General features: G+C 50.4%; 1 protein-coding gene across 2 annotated transcripts in view; it reads left to right on the top strand.

Moving 5' to 3' along the window:
• Window positions 1-7,579, top strand: part of Disp3 (dispatched RND transporter family member 3) — a 50,455-nt gene extending 42,876 nt beyond the window's left edge. For both annotated transcript variants that reach the window (XM_036177586.1, XM_036177587.1), the window contains exons 18-21: window positions 2,928-3,087; window positions 3,699-3,812; window positions 4,282-4,448; window positions 5,492-7,579. In XM_036177586.1, coding sequence (XP_036033479.1) covers window positions 2,928-3,087; window positions 3,699-3,812; window positions 4,282-4,448; window positions 5,492-5,854 — 804 coding nt within the window. In that variant the 3' untranslated portion in view covers window positions 5,855-7,579. The remainder of the gene's footprint in view (window positions 1-2,927; window positions 3,088-3,698; window positions 3,813-4,281; window positions 4,449-5,491) is intronic.
• Window positions 7,580-17,589: the final 10,010 nt, after the last annotated feature.

The raw sequence follows: 17,589 nt of genomic DNA, 5'->3' as shown, positions 1-17,589 counted from the left end.
GTTTTTATTGCTGTGGTGAAACACCATGACCAAAAGCAAGTTGGGGAGGAAAGGGTTGATTTGGCGTACACTGCCATATCATTGTTCATTGAAAGAAGTCAGGACAGGGACTCAAACAGGACAGGAAACTGGAGGCAGGAGCTAATGCAGAAGCCATGAAGGGGTGCTGCTTACTGGCTTGCTCCATGGCTTCCTCAGCCTGCTTTCTTATAGGAGCCAGAACCACCTGCCTAGAGATGGCCCCACCTGCAATAGGCTGGGCCCTCCCCCATCAATCACTAATTTTAAAAATGACCTATAGGCCTGCCTACAGCCTAATCTTAAAGAGGCATTTTCTCAATTGGGATTCCCTCTCAGATGACGCTAGCTTGTGTCCAGTTGACACAAAACTATTCAGCACACTGTTAGAAAACACCCTGACAAAAGCAACTCAAAGGAGAAGGATTTATTTTAGTTCACAGTTCCAGGTTCCAGTCCATCACAATAAGTCACAGTGACGGGAGCTTGAGATATCTGGTCTCACTGCAGTCATAGTCAGGAAGCAGAAAGTAATGTGCTTGCATGTGTGAGCTCAGCTCTACTCTTTAAAAATAAAAAAGAATTTTTTGTTGTTGTTGTTTTTGTTTTTGTTTTTCAAGCCAGGGTTTTTCTGTGTAGCTTTGGTACCTGTCCTGGATCAAGCTCTGTAGACCAGACTGGCCTCGAACTCACAGAGATCTGCCTGCTTCTGCCTCCCAAATACTGGGATTAAAGGTGTGTGCCACCACTGCCCGGCTTAAAATATTATTGTTGTTGTTATTATTATTACTAGTGTATTGCTGTTTTGCCTGCATGTATGTCTGTATAGCACATGTATTCAGTGCCTTTAGAGGCCAGAAGAACACATGAGATGTCCTGGAACTAGATTTAACAGGTGGATGTGAACCAGTATGTAGGTGCTGCGAATCAAATCCAGCTCCCCTGCAAGGACAACCAGTGTTCTTAACCACTGAGCCATCTCTCCAGCTCCTTAGCTTTACGTCTTATGCAGTCCAAGCTTCCTTACTCAGATAATGGTGCCACCTTCAGTGAGAAGGTCTTCTCCTTTCAATTAATATAATCAAGATACCACCACAAACAGACATGCCCTCAGGTTCACTTGACCTAGATAGCTCCTCACTGGGAGTTCCTTCTCAAGTCATTGTAGATATTTCAAATCAACAATTAAAATTATCCATGACAGGGACATAGATAATATGTAGACAGTGTTTTTACCAGACTGTAACAGAAGGGACTCCATTCTAATTCCCAATAGAGTCCTTGCTCCCATCTGGAACCTCAAGCACAATGTCATTACTCTCCAAACTCCTGTCTGCATTCTGGCCTTCCAAACTCCCACCGAAATGGCCCAGTAAGCTCTGGGTAGAGCATTCTAGAGTAGTTCTAGCCCACAGAGCCAAACGTTTCCAATCCCTTCTACAAACCTCTAGGGGCATAAGAACTACATGGTCAGGCTTAGTTACAGTAACAATCCCACTCCTGGTACCAATTCCTATATTGTTACTATTCTATTACTGTGATCTAAACTACCGAGTAGGGAAGAGTTTAGTCCATCATGGCTGAAACAGTGTGGAGGAACAGTATTTCTGTCATGGTGTGCCAGGAAGCAGAGAAAGAATGTTGGTATTCTCAAAGCATTTTCTTAATATTTTATTCAATTTATGTCCCCAGGCCATGGGACAGTGCCACTGACATCCAGAGTGGATTTTTCCTCTCAATTACTCTAACTCTCTGGAAATACCTTCAGTATACATATCAGAGGTATATTTCATCAGATCCTCAGTCATTCTAATTCTTACCAAGTTGACTATGAAGACTTGCCATCCCACCATTTTAGCCATAAAATTTTTTGTGACATTGGCAACTGGGCATGGTATCATCCACCTTTAATCCCAGCACTTAGAAGGCAGAGGCAAGTAGATTTCTGTGAGTTCTAGGCCATCATGGTCTATATAGTGAATTCCTAGCCAGCTAGGGCCTCATGGTGAGACCCTGTCTCAGAAAGGAAAATACATTGTCACTGTTGTACTGCCATTGATACCAGCCATCTTCGCAACTTTGCCCCCATTAATCAAAAAGTTCCTGCCCTTCCTCCCAGACCTTGGCAGCCTCCACTCTGCTTTCTGTCTGTGTTAAACTACACTTAATGTATCATATAAATGGAACCACAGATTTGTCCTTTTAATGGGCAGCATGTCCTTCAAGATCCATCCACATTGTAGCATGTAGTTGGACTGCCTTCATTTTTTTTTTTTCAGGCTGATGCCACAACCACCTTAAAACTGGCAATGCCCTTGATCATCTCAGTCACCCACCAGGGCATCCTCTTCCAAGCTGACCCTCAGCAGCACTCACTCACATGTATGCATGCTCATACACACACACACACACACATCTGTGCATAGACATGCTAAGACTAAATCATAGCAAGAGTAGAACTGGGTCAGTGAGGCAACACAGAAGAAGGTCCTAGATTCCTTTTAGGACTGTGCACTGTAAGCTAGCAGACTTCCCAAGGCCTTGTGAACTTGCATCCTCGGCCAAGAAACAAGCATCTGCCCAGATGTGCTGAGAACCGTGAGGAAGTCCTGGGGAGAGGGGCCAGTGCTTGAGAGCCCAGAGGAAGCACACCATGAACAAAAGGAAAACTTCTCAGAGGGCATGGACCCCAGGCAGTCTTAAGGTCGTGTGAAGGGGCTTCCTGGAGAGGCAGAGGGTGGCACACGGAGCGTGGAGGATTCTAAGTATTATGTTGGTCCAGAGCTAGTGGCAGCACATGGGGGGGTGGCTCAGCACCCACATGACCCCCTCCACTGGTGACCACAGAGTAGCTGTCCCTAGGAAATGCAAGCAGACTCACTAGTCTCACCGGCCCATGTCCCCTGCAGACCACATTCAAGGGCAAGTCCTCCTTCCAGACCTACTCGGACTACCTGCGATGGGAGAGCTTCCTCCGGCAGCAGCTGCAGACCTTCCCCGAGGGCTCAGCCCTGCGCCGAGGCTTCCAGACCTGTGAGCACTGGAAGCAGATCTTCATGGAGATCATAGGTGGGTGTGAGTCCAGCCCTGCCCCAGGCTGGGTGGTGGGCAGTCACACACGGGCCACTACCCACATCGAAGGCATGGTGCGGTCTGTGCCACTCTTCTGTTGTCCTGAGTCCTGGCTCAGAACCCAGTGAAAGTGTGGTGCGGCTGCCAAGCTACTGACTGTTGAGAGGCCAGAGTGTGGGTCGTCTCCTGCTGGTGGCATCTGGCCATGTGTGATCTTGAATTTGGCCACCTGGAAACTAACATTCAGGCCAATGAGATGCCTCAGTGGATAAAAGCGCTTGCTATGCAGGCCTGATGATCTGAGTCAATCCCCAAATCCCACAGTGGAAGGGGAGAACTGACTCCACTAAGTCCTCTGATCTGGACATGTGTGCTGGGTCACATGTGCACACACATACAATAATAATTTTAAAAGTAGGTCATGGCCCTTCCTAGGGGCCACCCCACTTCAGGGGCCTGTTTAACTCCTTGAATTCCAAATAAAATTGACCTGTGGACAGACCTTGCTTCTCCTAGAGAGGCTCTGGGTAGTGAAGCTGTACAACACTGGTATAACCTCTGTCTCTTCGCCCTGCAGCCCCTGAGTCCCCTTCTCTCCTACCTTGCAGGGGTACAGAGTGCCCTGTACGGCCTGGTCCTCTCGCTGCTCATCTGTGTGGCTGCGGTGGCCGTGTTCACCACCCACGTCCTCCTCCTGCTGCCTGTGCTCCTTAGTATCCTGGGTATGTGTGCCAAGGGTGACGTGCGCTGGGGATGAGCTCCGCCAGGGTACATGCGGGAGACAACAGGCCAGGTTCGGGCATGTGCTTGGTGCGACAGTGGGCCAGGCTGAAGAGACTGGGACCAGGGCGGGGTCTTCTGGACCTCAAGGCAGCAAGTTTCTCGGAACCTCTGGCCACCCAGTCCTAGCAAAGCCCTTGTTGGCATTCTCACCCATACCCAAAGACCCTCAGCTTGGCATTCAGTGACAGTGACACATAGTGAACATGTCTGTGTTCCCTGAGTGGAGCCAGGTGTCTCTCTGTGGCATTGTTTAGGTGAGTGACACATTGCTGCACCTATCCCCTCCCCCACTCCTTCCCTTCTCTCTGGCATTGACCACCATCCCTCTTGACTCTAGATGTCCCTGTTTCCCAGGGACCCTCCAGATAGGAGAAGGTCTAAGTGGGTCTTTGCTGCCCCGTCTTACAGGCATTGTCTGCCTCGTGGTGACCATCATGTACTGGAGTGGCTGGGAGATGGGTGCTGTGGAGGCCATCTCCCTCTCCATCCTGGTTGGCTCCTCTGTGGATTACTGTGTCCACCTGGTAGAAGGTTACCTGCTAGCTGGGGAGAACCTACCCCCCCACCAGGCCGAGGTAAGTAGTCCTGTGTATGCCTGACCCCTGACTCAGCTCCCACCTTGGGGCAGTGGGAGGGAAGGACAGATGGACATCCCATACTCCACCCCTAGGCAAGCTGTGTCCTAGGAGCTGTTCCCAAGACTGCAGTGTCTCAATCCACAGCCCTGAGTGCATGGGGTGTCTTTCCAGCCATGAGAGCACAGCCCTCTTCCCTGCAGCCCTCTGATGATGTAGTAACAGCCAAAGCTTGCTGTGGACCTAAGGAAGGGGCTGGGGGAGGGGTGGTTCTAGTTAAATGTCTGTTGCTATGATATAATACCCCCAACAAAAATCAACATAGAGGAAGAAAGGTTTGTTTGGCCTAAAATTCTACTTTATGGTCCAACATTATAGATGGGTCAGGGCAAAAACTTCAGACATCTAGTTACATACTTCTTCAGTCTAGAGCAGAGAAAAAATCGAATGTGTGCTCTCTTGCTCACATGCTCTCTTGCTCACACGCTCTCTTGCTCACGTGCCCTCTTGCTTGCTCGCTTGCGTGCTTGTGCTCACCTTGACTTATCCACTATTATACAGTTCAGGACACCCTCCCCCCGCCCCCCTGCTTGGGGAATGGTTCCACCCACGGTAGGCTGCGTCTTCCCACATCTTTTAACCATCCCCCAACAACCCGACCCGAAGTAGACGACCCCTCACTGAGACTCTTCCCCCAGGTGATTCTAGGTTGTGTCAAGTAGACAACTAACGCTAACTGTCCTGGGTTTGATGTGGAGACACTGACAAAATTAAGTCAGCTCCACTTTTCATCACTTCATTGTTAGAAGAATGGAATAACTCCAGTCAGAACTCGCATTTTCAAGGACCCACCATGCATAGCCTCCCATCCTAAATCCTGTCAGCACGCTTGTGCCTGTGACCCTCCATCACTGTCCTTCTTACAGGGGTGGGAGTCACCTGGGGCAGCAGTGTATGCTCCCCTGTTCCAAAGTCAGGCCCCAGGTGTGCTGCCCACAGTGGGTGCTCAGCCCCCAACCCCCACTCTCTCTCCACTGCCTCAGGATGCCAGCTCTCAGCGCCAGTGGAGGACACTGGAGGCTGTTCGGCATGTGGGCGTGGCTATCGTGTCCAGCGCCCTCACCACTGTCATCGCTACGGTCCCCCTCTTTTTCTGCATTATCGCCCCATTTGCCAAGTTCGGGAAGATTGTGGCACTCAACACAGGCGTGTCCATCCTCTACACACTCACCGTCAGCACCGCCCTGCTGGGTATCATGGCCCCCGGCTCCTTCACCCGGACCAGGACTTCCTTCCTCAAGGCCCTGGGTGCCGTGCTGCTGGCAGGAGCCTTAGGGCTGGGTGCCTGTCTTGTGCTCTTGCGCAGCGGCTACAAGATCCCCCTGCCCAGCGGGGCCATGCTATAGCCCTGTGTTCACATCCTGACTCATGCATCTCACCCCGAAGCTGAGGATGAGAGGATCTGAGACTCGGAGGCTCTTTGTTTTCTTGCCCAGTTCCAACTAGTTCCGCTCACAGGCTTCATGGAACTGGGACCCAGAGCTGTGTGGGTCTACCACCTTCATCACAGCTCACACTGGGTGTGAAGTCAGACAACCCCATACTGTCTGGGCTATAGCCCCCACATTGAGGTCTGCCTAGCAGTAGAGGACACTGGCCCTCCTTCCATACCTATTCACCACCAAGCAGGTGGCTTCCTACCAGGGTCTCCTCTCACACTGCTTCAGTGTCATGACCTGCTTGGGCATTTCAGGACTCCCACTCTACAGATGTGGAAACTGAGGCACCAGGAGGCAGAGACTGCCCTGTGGCTGGATCAGGGCAGAGCCAGAGTTGCCTCAGAGCACAGGCCTCCCTGGGCCTTTGCAGGAAGAGCACAGTGGATCCAGGGGGTGCACAACTCCTGAACCACACCCCCTCAGCTTTATGCAGCCAGTGCTTGATGACCCTGAGATCCTCGCCAGGCCTGTGTCCAGGCCCGCACAGACAGAGGCACTTCCTGGGGTCATGCATGTCCTAGCCCCAGCCTCAGCCTCCAGGGAGCCTTAAAATCCCTCCCTGGAGTTCTGACTCAGCCACCCCCATGGATCCCAAACCTCGTCTCCCTCACCTGACTGAGAATGGATGACTCGTGTGTGGTGAGGTGCTTCGTGCACGCACGGGGAGGAGCTGGCTGCACCAGCCGCCTGCTCACAGCAGATGGTCCCTATTAAAGTGCGACGAAACTGCAGACCGCTGCTATTAACACACACATTTTCAGCCTCGCTGCCTCCGTCATGTTCTTAGAATTGAAATAACTAAGTGTTCACACACAGCCTGGCACGGGGTGGTGCCGGACCTGGACAGACACAAGTGGATGAGGGTGTCCAGCCCAGAGATGGGGCACTCTGGGCTCAGTGGGAGGCTGGGGCCTCCCAGTGGGAGGTGGGGCTCAGAAGATACCTCTGACTTTATGGGGCCCATCCAGTCCACAGTTGGGCATCTCTGAAATCCTGGCATTGTGACAGCCACTGACCTTCCTGGGAATAGACATGGTGGCCCTTGGGTTCTACAAAGCTGGACACAGCTTGAGCTGGGACAGATCCCTGATGGGAAGAAAGGAATCCAGGGTGGTCTACATACCAGCTCACCTGGTCACTAGTAGATACTGAAGGGAGAGCTGGGGTGCAAGGCCGATACCACTGTGTGCTTGTCTAGCGTACATCTGGCATGGGTTGGTGCCCAGTGTTTGTTGAGGGAGTATCAAACCTTTGGACCCACCGTCCACAGTGGAGGAATGAAATGATCACTGGTATGGGCTGGCATGTAACACAACAGATGCTCTTCTTGGAGTTGGTGTTTGTTTCCTGAGGGGCCATGATGGCACCACAGATGTCTGCACAGAAGAGGATCCTCGGCTGTGACAGTCGGGCTGTTCCCTCTGGGAATCCAAAGAGGGAATCTGGTCCAGCACCCCTCCCCTTGGCTGCTGGGGATCTGCTGGCCTCCATGTGCCTGTCATTTTATGTCCTTGTCCCTGTCTAAGAGGGACATCTGTCATGCCGGAGTTGGCCTCACCCTGATGACTCCATCTTAACCTTGTTGGCTTCAGAGACCCCACCCCTAATAAACTCCTGTCCATGAGGACTAGACATTAGGGCCATAGCATACATGGGAGCAGGGCTGTCACACACGAGTCTGGTCTTTTTCTTTTTTCTTTCTTTTTTCTTGCAGGGAAGGGGGGGTTGGGGAGTTCAAGACAGGGTTTCACCATGTAGCCTGGCTGTCCTGGAATTCACTCTGTAGAACAGGCTGGCCTTGAACTCAGAGGGCCACCTTCCTCTGCCTCCTGAGTGCTTGGAACTAAAGGCATGCACTACCATGCCCAGCAGGAGTCCGCTCTTTTTCTAATCATCAGGTGTAGGTGATGCATTCAAGGGAGCCAATGCATGAGAGATGGGTTTTCCTGGCTCATGAGCCTAAGTATGTCCCCAAAGTGCATCATCAACCATCAAGGCACATAACCTCTTACAAAGGCAGACTATATTAGTAGGAGGTTAGAGGCTACAGTCAGATCAAGGGGCCTGTTCTTGAACTCCTGAAGCAAGTTCTTGGATCTGCTTAACACACTCTCGTCTTGGTAAAGCTGGAGCCCTGGGAGGCCTGTCGCTGGGAGAAAGGTCTCAGAGAACAGGCTGGTTCTGACTCAGGGCTTCTGGAGCCCGCTGTGTGGAAGCCATACAGGGTCCATCTAGCTGACCACAACATGGAGTGTGGTGCTAATGGTATGTCAAGAGAGTCTGATAGCATATCCCAGAAGGACTGATGTCCCCAAGACCTTGTCCTGGTATCTTCCCAATAACCCAGTTTAATGTAGAGCTGAGTCATTTATATTCTGTCCACATGACGCTTGCTCACTTGAGGAGAGCCCTGCCTGGCCCATTACTTTAATGGAATAGCTCATTCTTCTCTGGACCTCTACCTTTTCAGAGGGCTGTGGGGATGCTGGATAGGTGGGCCAAGGATGGAGGAAACTGTGGCTCAGGCTCCCTAGCCTCAGGGCAACTCTGTGACCCTTGGGACTCCTGTAAATCAGCCTCTGATTTACAGATGAGCAGTTTGGTTATCAGAGAGGGTAAGTGCCTATGGCACACTGGTTTCTGACCAGGCTTGCTGTCTCCTCCAAGGATGGCAATCTCAACATCCAATTGTAGCTTCTCAGCCATACTTCCCTGCCTTCCTCCCTGGAGGCCCTGTGTAGTGACTGATAGACCCAGTTCCCACCTGGCTCTCCCCCGGGAGGGGCAGACATGGGAGAAGGAGGTGGTGACAGTGTGGGTGCTTTAGGGAACTTGGGCCACGCAGCTGTCTGCCTCTTTGATCCCCTTCATCTTCTCTGTGACTGCTGGCACCACCAGGTCCCAGAGGCACCAGTTCCCATGAACAGAGGCTTGACCTTCCTTTGACGCCAATGTGGGCTGCAACCTTAATGAGCTTTGCTGAGCTTAATGAGATCTTTGTTCACTTGAGCTCAGCAACCAGCCTGGGGGGCCCCAGGATGTGCAGGCATCAGTGTGCCAAGGTGACAATCCTCTGTGTGGAGGAGGGGCCAAGGGCATGAGGGGGTCTGAGGGAGTGAAATCCCTTCACCCACCAAAGGCCCCGTGGCCCCATTTATCCATCAAGACCAGTTGTCAATGCCAGCTGCTTTTAAGGGGTACCTACTCTGCTTTTAAAGGTTGTTCCCTGTCCCTTGAGAATCCTGTGCCCCAAGAAAGTGCCTTTGCCTTGTCCCATTAAGGAAGCTGCAGACAGAGATGTGTCCCTGTCCTCTTCTCTAGTTGACCAAAGCTTTGAGAATGGATAGGACTGTGCCCACCACCCCCATCTGCATCTGCCAGAGGATGATGTGTTTCATGGGGGGGGGGGGGGCACAATGACAGTCTTTCCAAACAGAAGCCTGCTCTCTGTCTGTCTGGTAGATATAAGTTTGGTGATGAGGCTATGGGGAAGCAGGTTCTCGGGGATCTCCTGTTGGAGAGCGTAATCTGCTCAACCATGCAGGCCTGTTTGTCAGTAGCAGAATTATAACCATGCCACTCTTTGGATTCATCACCCCTGCCCCTGCGAATTGATCTTGCAGGTGAACTTAACCCTTGCCGAGTGCAGAAGGTATGCACTGAAGATTAGTCTGGCTTATCAAAGTACCAGAGCCCACCACATCCATCAGCACTGTGACAGGGGAAGTGAATTCCATAGGTCTGTGCTCTGCAACTGAAAATTAAGAGGGAGCTTCCTCAGTGCTGGGATGGAAAATTGCCAAGGGAGATTAAATGAGAGAGGAGGTTGTAAAACTGTGGGTACACTAGCTTATGTGTTTGAACAATACCCAAGCAGGTGAGAAGCTGTACTTGTTTTTTGTTTGCATGTGCATTAAATAATTCTGGAGAACAATACAAGGAGAAACCGAAACAGTGGTTACCTGTGTGTGCCGGGGTGGGAACGCTACTCTGAGGCAGAGAGCCATGGAGGAGCCTCCGACCATAAATCTTTGTGCACTCGGTGTTCTGACTGCGGGAATCGATCATGTGGATGATTTTCTTATAAAGAGAGGGGTGGCTGACACTGGCTTCTTGAGAAGCTCACCCCAGCAGCAGGAGGGAGAGGGGTCCCACCACAGACTTCAACAAACATGAGCTGACATTTGTGGCATCTGATGCCCTTCCAGGAGCTGCTGGTGGCAATGCCAGGTGCCCACCTGCCACCTTCACCAAACAAGGACAGGGTTGGAGGTAGAGAGACTGGGGTGATCAAAGCAGTGGTGGCCCTGATGCCCCCCACACCCAGGTGTGGATGAATGAGCAGTGAAAGTGCTCAGAACGGGCTGCCTTGGGAAGCAGGAGGTCAGATCTCGGCTCATTGCGCCATGCTCTCACAATAGCGCCTTCATTCCGCTTCAGCTGGCCTTGAGTCTAGGCAAGTCACACACTCCGTCTTTACCTGCTTGCTCATCCGTTAAATAGAATAATACCCACTGAGCGTGGCCTTTGTGTTTTAATAAGATGATGTTTGCCCAGGCCGTGGCCACAGTAATACCTATCCTGCCATCTTCCCTGTTGTCTCTCTTTTCAGACGGGTCTCTCCCAACCCTGAGTAGATGGATGTGTTCAGCATTCCAAAACTCTTCAGAAGGCAGGAGCTATTCCTTCCCACCCTTCTGACTGGGGTGGAATATGCTTTCTTTCCCTCCCGACGGTAAGCCTGGCTGTGGGGCCCGTGTTATTCAGTGAGATATGGCAAGCTGGAAGCAGTAAAGGTTTGAAGTATGGCTGTCCCTCTGTGTTTCTGCCTCTCTGAGTAAAGCACAAGGACCGCAAGCCTACTGGCTCCAGGAAGCCGAGAAGCCCATAGAACCAGCTTGACCCCACCTCTGGCCTACAGCCAAAGCCTAGATGGGCCTAGCAGAGATCAGACGCCCAGTGGACAGTAAATGATTAGTCCTGGAAGACCCTGTTTGTGATGTTTGTGATGACAGCACTCCCTGGAACCTTTAGAGTTCATCTGAGGGTCTTCACACAGCTTTGGGGGCTCCACAGGGTCTCATTATCATTCCCCACTATCAGCTCATGTCACACCCTCCACTTCGCCTTCCAGCCTCTGCTAGCCAAATTCCACCCCTAACATGTGCAGTCCTGCAGCTCACCCCGGCCTGAGCACAGGCTATCCTCATCTTGAAACCACTGCACTGTGTAGTGCCTTCTTGCCATGTAGGAGTTGGCTTCACCCCAGAAGCCTTTTGTGGGGACCCCAAGTGTGGGTTAGTCAACACATAGCACCTAGCCTCCCTTTTGTGCTGTTTTAATGACCTGTTACTGGGCTGTCTCCCCCAGTGGGTGTCCAAGCTCTTGCATAATGTGTTCACTGTAAATACTGACTGAATACAACACACACACACACACACACACACACACACACACACACACACACACACTCTCCATCTACATAAGAAATTAGATGATCTCTTGTGATGGCACTGTATTAGTGACTGTTTTATTGCTATGAAGAGACGACATGACCAAGACAAGTTATAAAAGAAAGCACGTGACTGGGGACTTGCCTAAAGTTTTGGAGGTTGAGTCCATAGCAATCATGACTGGGAACATGGTAGCAGGCAGGCAGGCATGGCACTGGAGCAGTAGCTGAGAGCTCACATCTGATGCACAAGCAGTGGGCAGAGAAGGCTAGACTGGGCTTTTGAAACCTCAAAGCCCACCTCTGGAGACACTCCTCCTCCAACAGGGCCACACCTCCTAATCCTTTCTCGATAGTCCACCACCTGGGAACTAAACATTTAGATGTATGCGCCTATGGGGGCCTTCTCACTCAAACCACTACAGGGGCAGAGCAAGGTTTGGGGGCAGGAGGGGCCATGGTGCTTTCTACCCACTTCCCAAATCCTATTTCTCACCCCCACCCTCTACTCTTTGTTTCCTAAGTAGAGTCTCAGGTATCACCAGGTTATCTTTGGACTCCCTATGTATCAAAGGGCAACCCTGAACTTCTGATCCTCCCTCCACCTCTTGAGCCCTGCGATTACAGGTGTGCACCACCATGCCCAGTGTATTGCTTTGACTCCTGAGAGGCTCAAAAAGAATGTTTCTACAGTGCTTGATCCTTGAGGTACGATCATTTGGCTCCTGGCTTCAGAGCTTTGTGAACTTGCACGTGCCCCTCTGTCTCTGAGTCTCAGAGTCTCCATTTCTTGGTGCCTAACAAACCACTTCAAAGTCTACTGGCTTAAAACAACAAGTACATGCCAGACAGTGGTGGCACACACCTTTGATCCCAGCACTCCAGAGGCAGAAAACAGGTGGATCTCTGTGAGTTCGAGGCCAGTCTGGTCTACAGAGTGAGTTCCAGGACAGCCAGGACTACACAAAGACACCCTGTCTCAAAAAACAAAAACAAAACAAAAACCAAAAAAGTACACCGGGCTAGAAAGATGGCTCAGCAGTTAAAATCACTCGCTGCTCTTACAGAGGACCCAAGTTTGATTCCCAGTACCCATGCTGGGCAGCTCACAACCACCTATAACTTCAGTTTCAGGGGACTCGACATCATTTAAAAACAATAAAAAGAAACTAAATTTTTATGTTTATCTCATGATTCCACAGTACCACAGAGTCAGCTAGGCTCCTCTGGGTGGTTTTGAGCCTAGTGGGGCTCTTTCCTGAGTCTGCACTTAGCTACAGGTTAGCTGGGTGGCTATATTTTCCGAGGTTGCAGACTTGGCTAGTTAGTAGACTGAAAGATGTGTCACAAGGCCATGGGTCACCCAGCATCCAGTGTTCAGTAGACCAGCTCAGCCTTGTCTACAATGCCATGTTCCCAGAAAGTGTGGGAATGTACACATAGCCTCCTTTTGTGAGCTGAACATCACCACTTAAAAATGGTATTTTGAAATCATGATCTCTGGTATTTCATCATGTGGCCTTGTTTGGAAGCAGGCTCTTCCCAGACTGAATCAAGTTCAAGTGAGGTCATTAGGGTAGACACTGCTTCTAATAAAGTGTGGCTGGTGCTGGGGCCTGAACTGTGTCCCACCCTATCCCAAAATGTATATACTGATCCCTAATTGTGGACGCTCATGTGTGACTTCCTTGGAGGTGGGCCTTTGGTGGTGGTGGGGGGGTGAGTAGGAACCAGGCTGACAGCATGGATCCTGGCCCAATCTGGCTGCTGTCCCTACAGGTGAGAAGCAATTAGGATGCAGAAATCAAGAGCATACAAAGCATGGAGGGCCAGCCCTAGAGGACACAGGGTCAAAGTGCTGTCTGCAAGCCAAGCAGGGGGACCTCAGCAGAACCAGCCCCGCCGGCACCCAGTCTAGGGGACAAATGTCTGTTGTAGAAGCCCTAGCCTGTGGGATTTGAATATAATTGGTGTCTTTATAAAATGAAATGTGGGGCTGGGTGAAGGGATGGCTCAGAGACACAAAGTGTGAGAACCTGACTTCAGATTCCCAGAACCTGTGTAAGAGCCAGGCATGGGGGCAGGAGTCTGAGAAGCTAATGCTTCTACAGCAAGACAAGATGGGAATAGAAAATCCACAGACACTCGAGCTAGCTTGCCCAGCATACACAGTGGAGGACAAATGAGGCACCCCATCTCAGCAAGGTGGAGTGAGAGGACTGTCCTCTGACCACACACACACACACACACACACACACACACACACACACACACACACACACACGGGGCCAGGGGAGTGTTTAATGAGGGAATCTGGACATAGACACACATAGATAATATGGCCAGCCATACAGAGATACATGCCAAGTGAAGTTGGCGGACCAGAGCTGTATATCTTTAAGCCAAAGAGCACCTATGGCCTCCACAGGCTTCACCAGGCCATGGGCTGCTAACATCCTGCTTTCCTGCTTCAGAAACAAAAGATCTTAAATGTTCACTTTTGGTACTTTGTTAGGGCAGCTAGGCAACTAAAACACCAGCGTCCTTTCTGCAGTAGAAGGGATGCTGGCAGGCTCTGACCCAGGCCTGGTGTCAAGTTCAACTGGATCAGGTAGTGGGATCTGTTGGGTCAGATGCTGGTGGAGAGATGCTGTCTACCCATCCTACCAAAGGAGCTGAAAAGTCCTCTGCAATAGTTCGCAGATTCGGGGTCTGTGAGAGAAATGAAAGCAGCGTGTGGGTCATGATCAGCCATTCCCAAGCTTCATCTGTTGAACAAGTCAAAGATACACCTCATCCACCTCAGGTTTCAGTAGGGAGTGTGGCACAGAGGGCACAAAGTGATAACATGTTGAAGTTTTGTTTTTTGTTTTTTTTAAAGCAAAATTCTTTGTTCACAGTTTAACTGAAATTTCCAGAACAGCGCTGTGCTGGCGTGGAGCAGACACTCAGAGCAAATGAATTCCAGTTGGCTTGGCATTGAGGTCCCTGCCTGCCCACAGGGGTCCACCTGGCGCTACGTCTTCTGTGCAGGTACCCAGTCCGTAGGAAAGAAACTGCCTCTGAATGTGACAGCCTCATTCCCATGACAGCTGCTGTGGAAACCCAGACTGTCGGCCACTGTGCCCTCCTCATCCCAGGAATCTGCTTCACACCACAGGCTCTTGTCTCCCGGTTCAGACAGAGGCAATGAACCCTAGTGAGGGGAGCAGGCAGGCAGCTGGGAGGGAGTCAGTCCTCCCTCCTTCCTGCACTGTCACTAGTGTGTAGGCAGAGGTACGGCAGGCATTGCAGCGCTTACCAGCATCCCTTTCCTGCCCTAATTGCCTCAAACACTCGAAGGCTCTTGAGTAGCTCAGGTCACAAGCTCAAAAGCACGAGAAAGATGGCCAAGCTTCGTGTCAGAGGAGAGTGAGGGGAAAAGTGACATCCATACTCACTTCGGCCAACCCCGAAACCCAATTTATAAAATGAAAATCTGGTGTGACATTCAACTAAATTAACAATTTATAGATAATTCACAATGCTCATATCATTAAGCAAATGCACTTTAAATTGATTTCAAATTAGTGGGCTAATGATTTCCCTCAGGACCAGTCTCCTCTAGCCCCCAGCATGGTGTTTCTAATAAGAGGTAGGTGAGATAACAGCCTCTTTATTCCATAATTGAAGCCATAATTGAACTCGAGGTCACATCCAAGGGCCCTATTGATCCTCATGGAGAGGGGAAATGCTGACAGTGACCAGCCTTAGGCCGGCAGGGGCTGCAGGGGCCACTGAGACTCCTGCAGCTGTGGCAGATTTGAAAGCGTTTCCTGTATGACCTGCAGGTAACCTAGATGGCTGATAGGAAAGTTAAGTCCCCTTGAGACTTAGAGTGCCCCCAACCCCAGATTCAGAGCATCCCAAGATGTGTAGGGAATCCACAGGATTCTCCATTATCCCCCAAGGCCCTGGGATAAATACTGCATCCTACTGTGATTCTCCCTGTCTGCCTGGCCCCCAGCTGTCCAGGCTGAGAGAATCCAAACCAAGGGGCACCGCAAACAAGTGGTATGCTCTTCCCCCTACACACACACACACACACACACACACACACACACACACACACACACACGAGGCCTTTAACCCTCAACTCAGCTCCCTGATGTCAATTCAGAAAGACAGTGCAAAGTTAAGAGAGCTGTTGACCCAGCTCTAGGTCAACATCCCACAGCTCAAAGCATTGCCTGTCTCCACTGTGGCCACAGAAGGGGCCTTGAGCATCTTCTGCTCCATCTCAAGAGAACTCAGGGGCTTCACTTTATTCTGCACCAGACTTTTGGATATTTTGAATTCAGAGATCTTTTCTCTGAAGAGTAAGTGAGGGCAGGGAAGTGGGAGGAGAAGCAGCTGGGAGGAAGAAAGGAGGCCAGAGGAAAGGAGGGGGCAGAGGAAGGGAGGGGGAGGCCAGAGGAAAGGAGGGGGCAGAGGAAGGAAGGGGGAGGCCAGAGGAAGGAGGGGGCAGAGGAAGGAAGGAGGAGGCCAGAGGAAGGAAGGGGGCAGAGGAAAGGAAGGGAGGGGGTGAAGAAAGAAGTGAGAGGAGGGAGGGAAACCCACATAAGATGCACAGAGACCGGGAGACATAGAAGAGGCAGAGACAGCAGCAGGAAATACAGAGAGACACAGGCAGATACACACATGTAAGGATGGACACACACATATACAAACATATGCACCCATGGACACAAACCTACAGTCCAGCGGTTCTCAGTCTTCCTAGTGCTGCGGCCCTTTAACACAGGTCCTCATGTTGGCAAACCCCCAGCCATAAAGTTATTTTGTTGCTAATGCATAACTAATTTTGTTGCTGTTACAAACTGTAATGTAAATATCTGATGTACAACCCCTGTGGCGGTCATGACCCACAGGTTGAGAACTACTGAAGTAGACATAACACATAGACATAAGCATGTAAACAGACCAATAAACACTCATACATACACATATGGACACACACATAAGCATACACATGCATATACACAGAGATACACACATAGAGAAACAGACACACACAGGCATATGTATACAGGCACACTCAGAGACCTATACATAAACAGTCATACACATACATAATAAACACACAGACATACATGTGCAGATTGGTTTTACAGAAAAGTAACTATATAGCTGAAAACCTTGTGACTCCAAAGTCAGAATGCACAGTCAGCAGGACAAGGGGGATGGGGTCCTCATGAGCAGATCAGTGTTGAGAACAGTGTCAAAAACTCCATGTTCTCCTTGAGATTATCTATGACACAGATCCAGCTTGTGATTTAGAATTACTTAAACCTGGAGGCTGGATAATGGCTCAGGAAGAGCCAATGCAAGCATGAGGACCAGATTCAAAAGCTGGGCATGGCCTCATGCACACCCGCCACCCCAGTGCTGGTGGGGTGCTGAGTGGAAACTAGAGGAACAATGGGGCTCAATGGCTGACTGCCAAGCTCCAGGTTCAGAGATAGACTTTATCTCAAGGGAATAAGGTGAAAAATGATAGGACAGAGCACTCAGTGGTCTTTGTATGCACACAAATTGATGTGTGAACACACACACACACACACACACACACACACACACACACACACACTCCTAAAACCTGTGCAGCAGCAATCCATATATTGCCCACATATCTCAGAATGCTTTGAGAAAGGAGAAAATGGGAGCAAAGGAGTTTTCTCTTTTTGCTGCCTTTTTCCCCCATCTTGTTCTTGGATCATGAAGCTTCCTGAAGGTTTTAAGTTGACCTTTGAGTGTCCAGAGCTCCCAGGATGGTGCCGTGGCTCCAAGGGTGGAGAACAAACCTACATGGATGGATTCTTCTCTCAGTCACATTCTACCCAGGATGTGGGAGTGGAGATGGGGTCACTCACTCTACACCCTGTATCATCTCATTCAAATTCCATTACAGACCAGGTCATGTCAGAGACAGAAAAGAAGAGAGGTGCAGAGGGAGAGTGTCTCTGTTCCAGGCAGAGGTTAGCAAAGAAGTCATCTAATCAGTATTGATCAGTGAAGTGCTCCGGAAAACTCTCAGGCCACAATTATCCAAACAGAGACTTCCAGAACATCTTCTCCACTGGTCAGGAGAAAAAGCAAAGCCAGGAAGGAGGAACTAATTTTTTTAATGACTGTAAATCAATATGACCAG

This window comes from Onychomys torridus, chromosome 2 (assembly GCF_903995425.1).
Source record: "Onychomys torridus chromosome 2, mOncTor1.1, whole genome shotgun sequence".
Taxonomy (NCBI): domain Eukaryota; kingdom Metazoa; phylum Chordata; class Mammalia; order Rodentia; family Cricetidae; genus Onychomys; species Onychomys torridus.
Note: the sequence above shows the minus strand (reverse complement) of the source record. Positions and strands in the feature narration are given on the sequence as shown.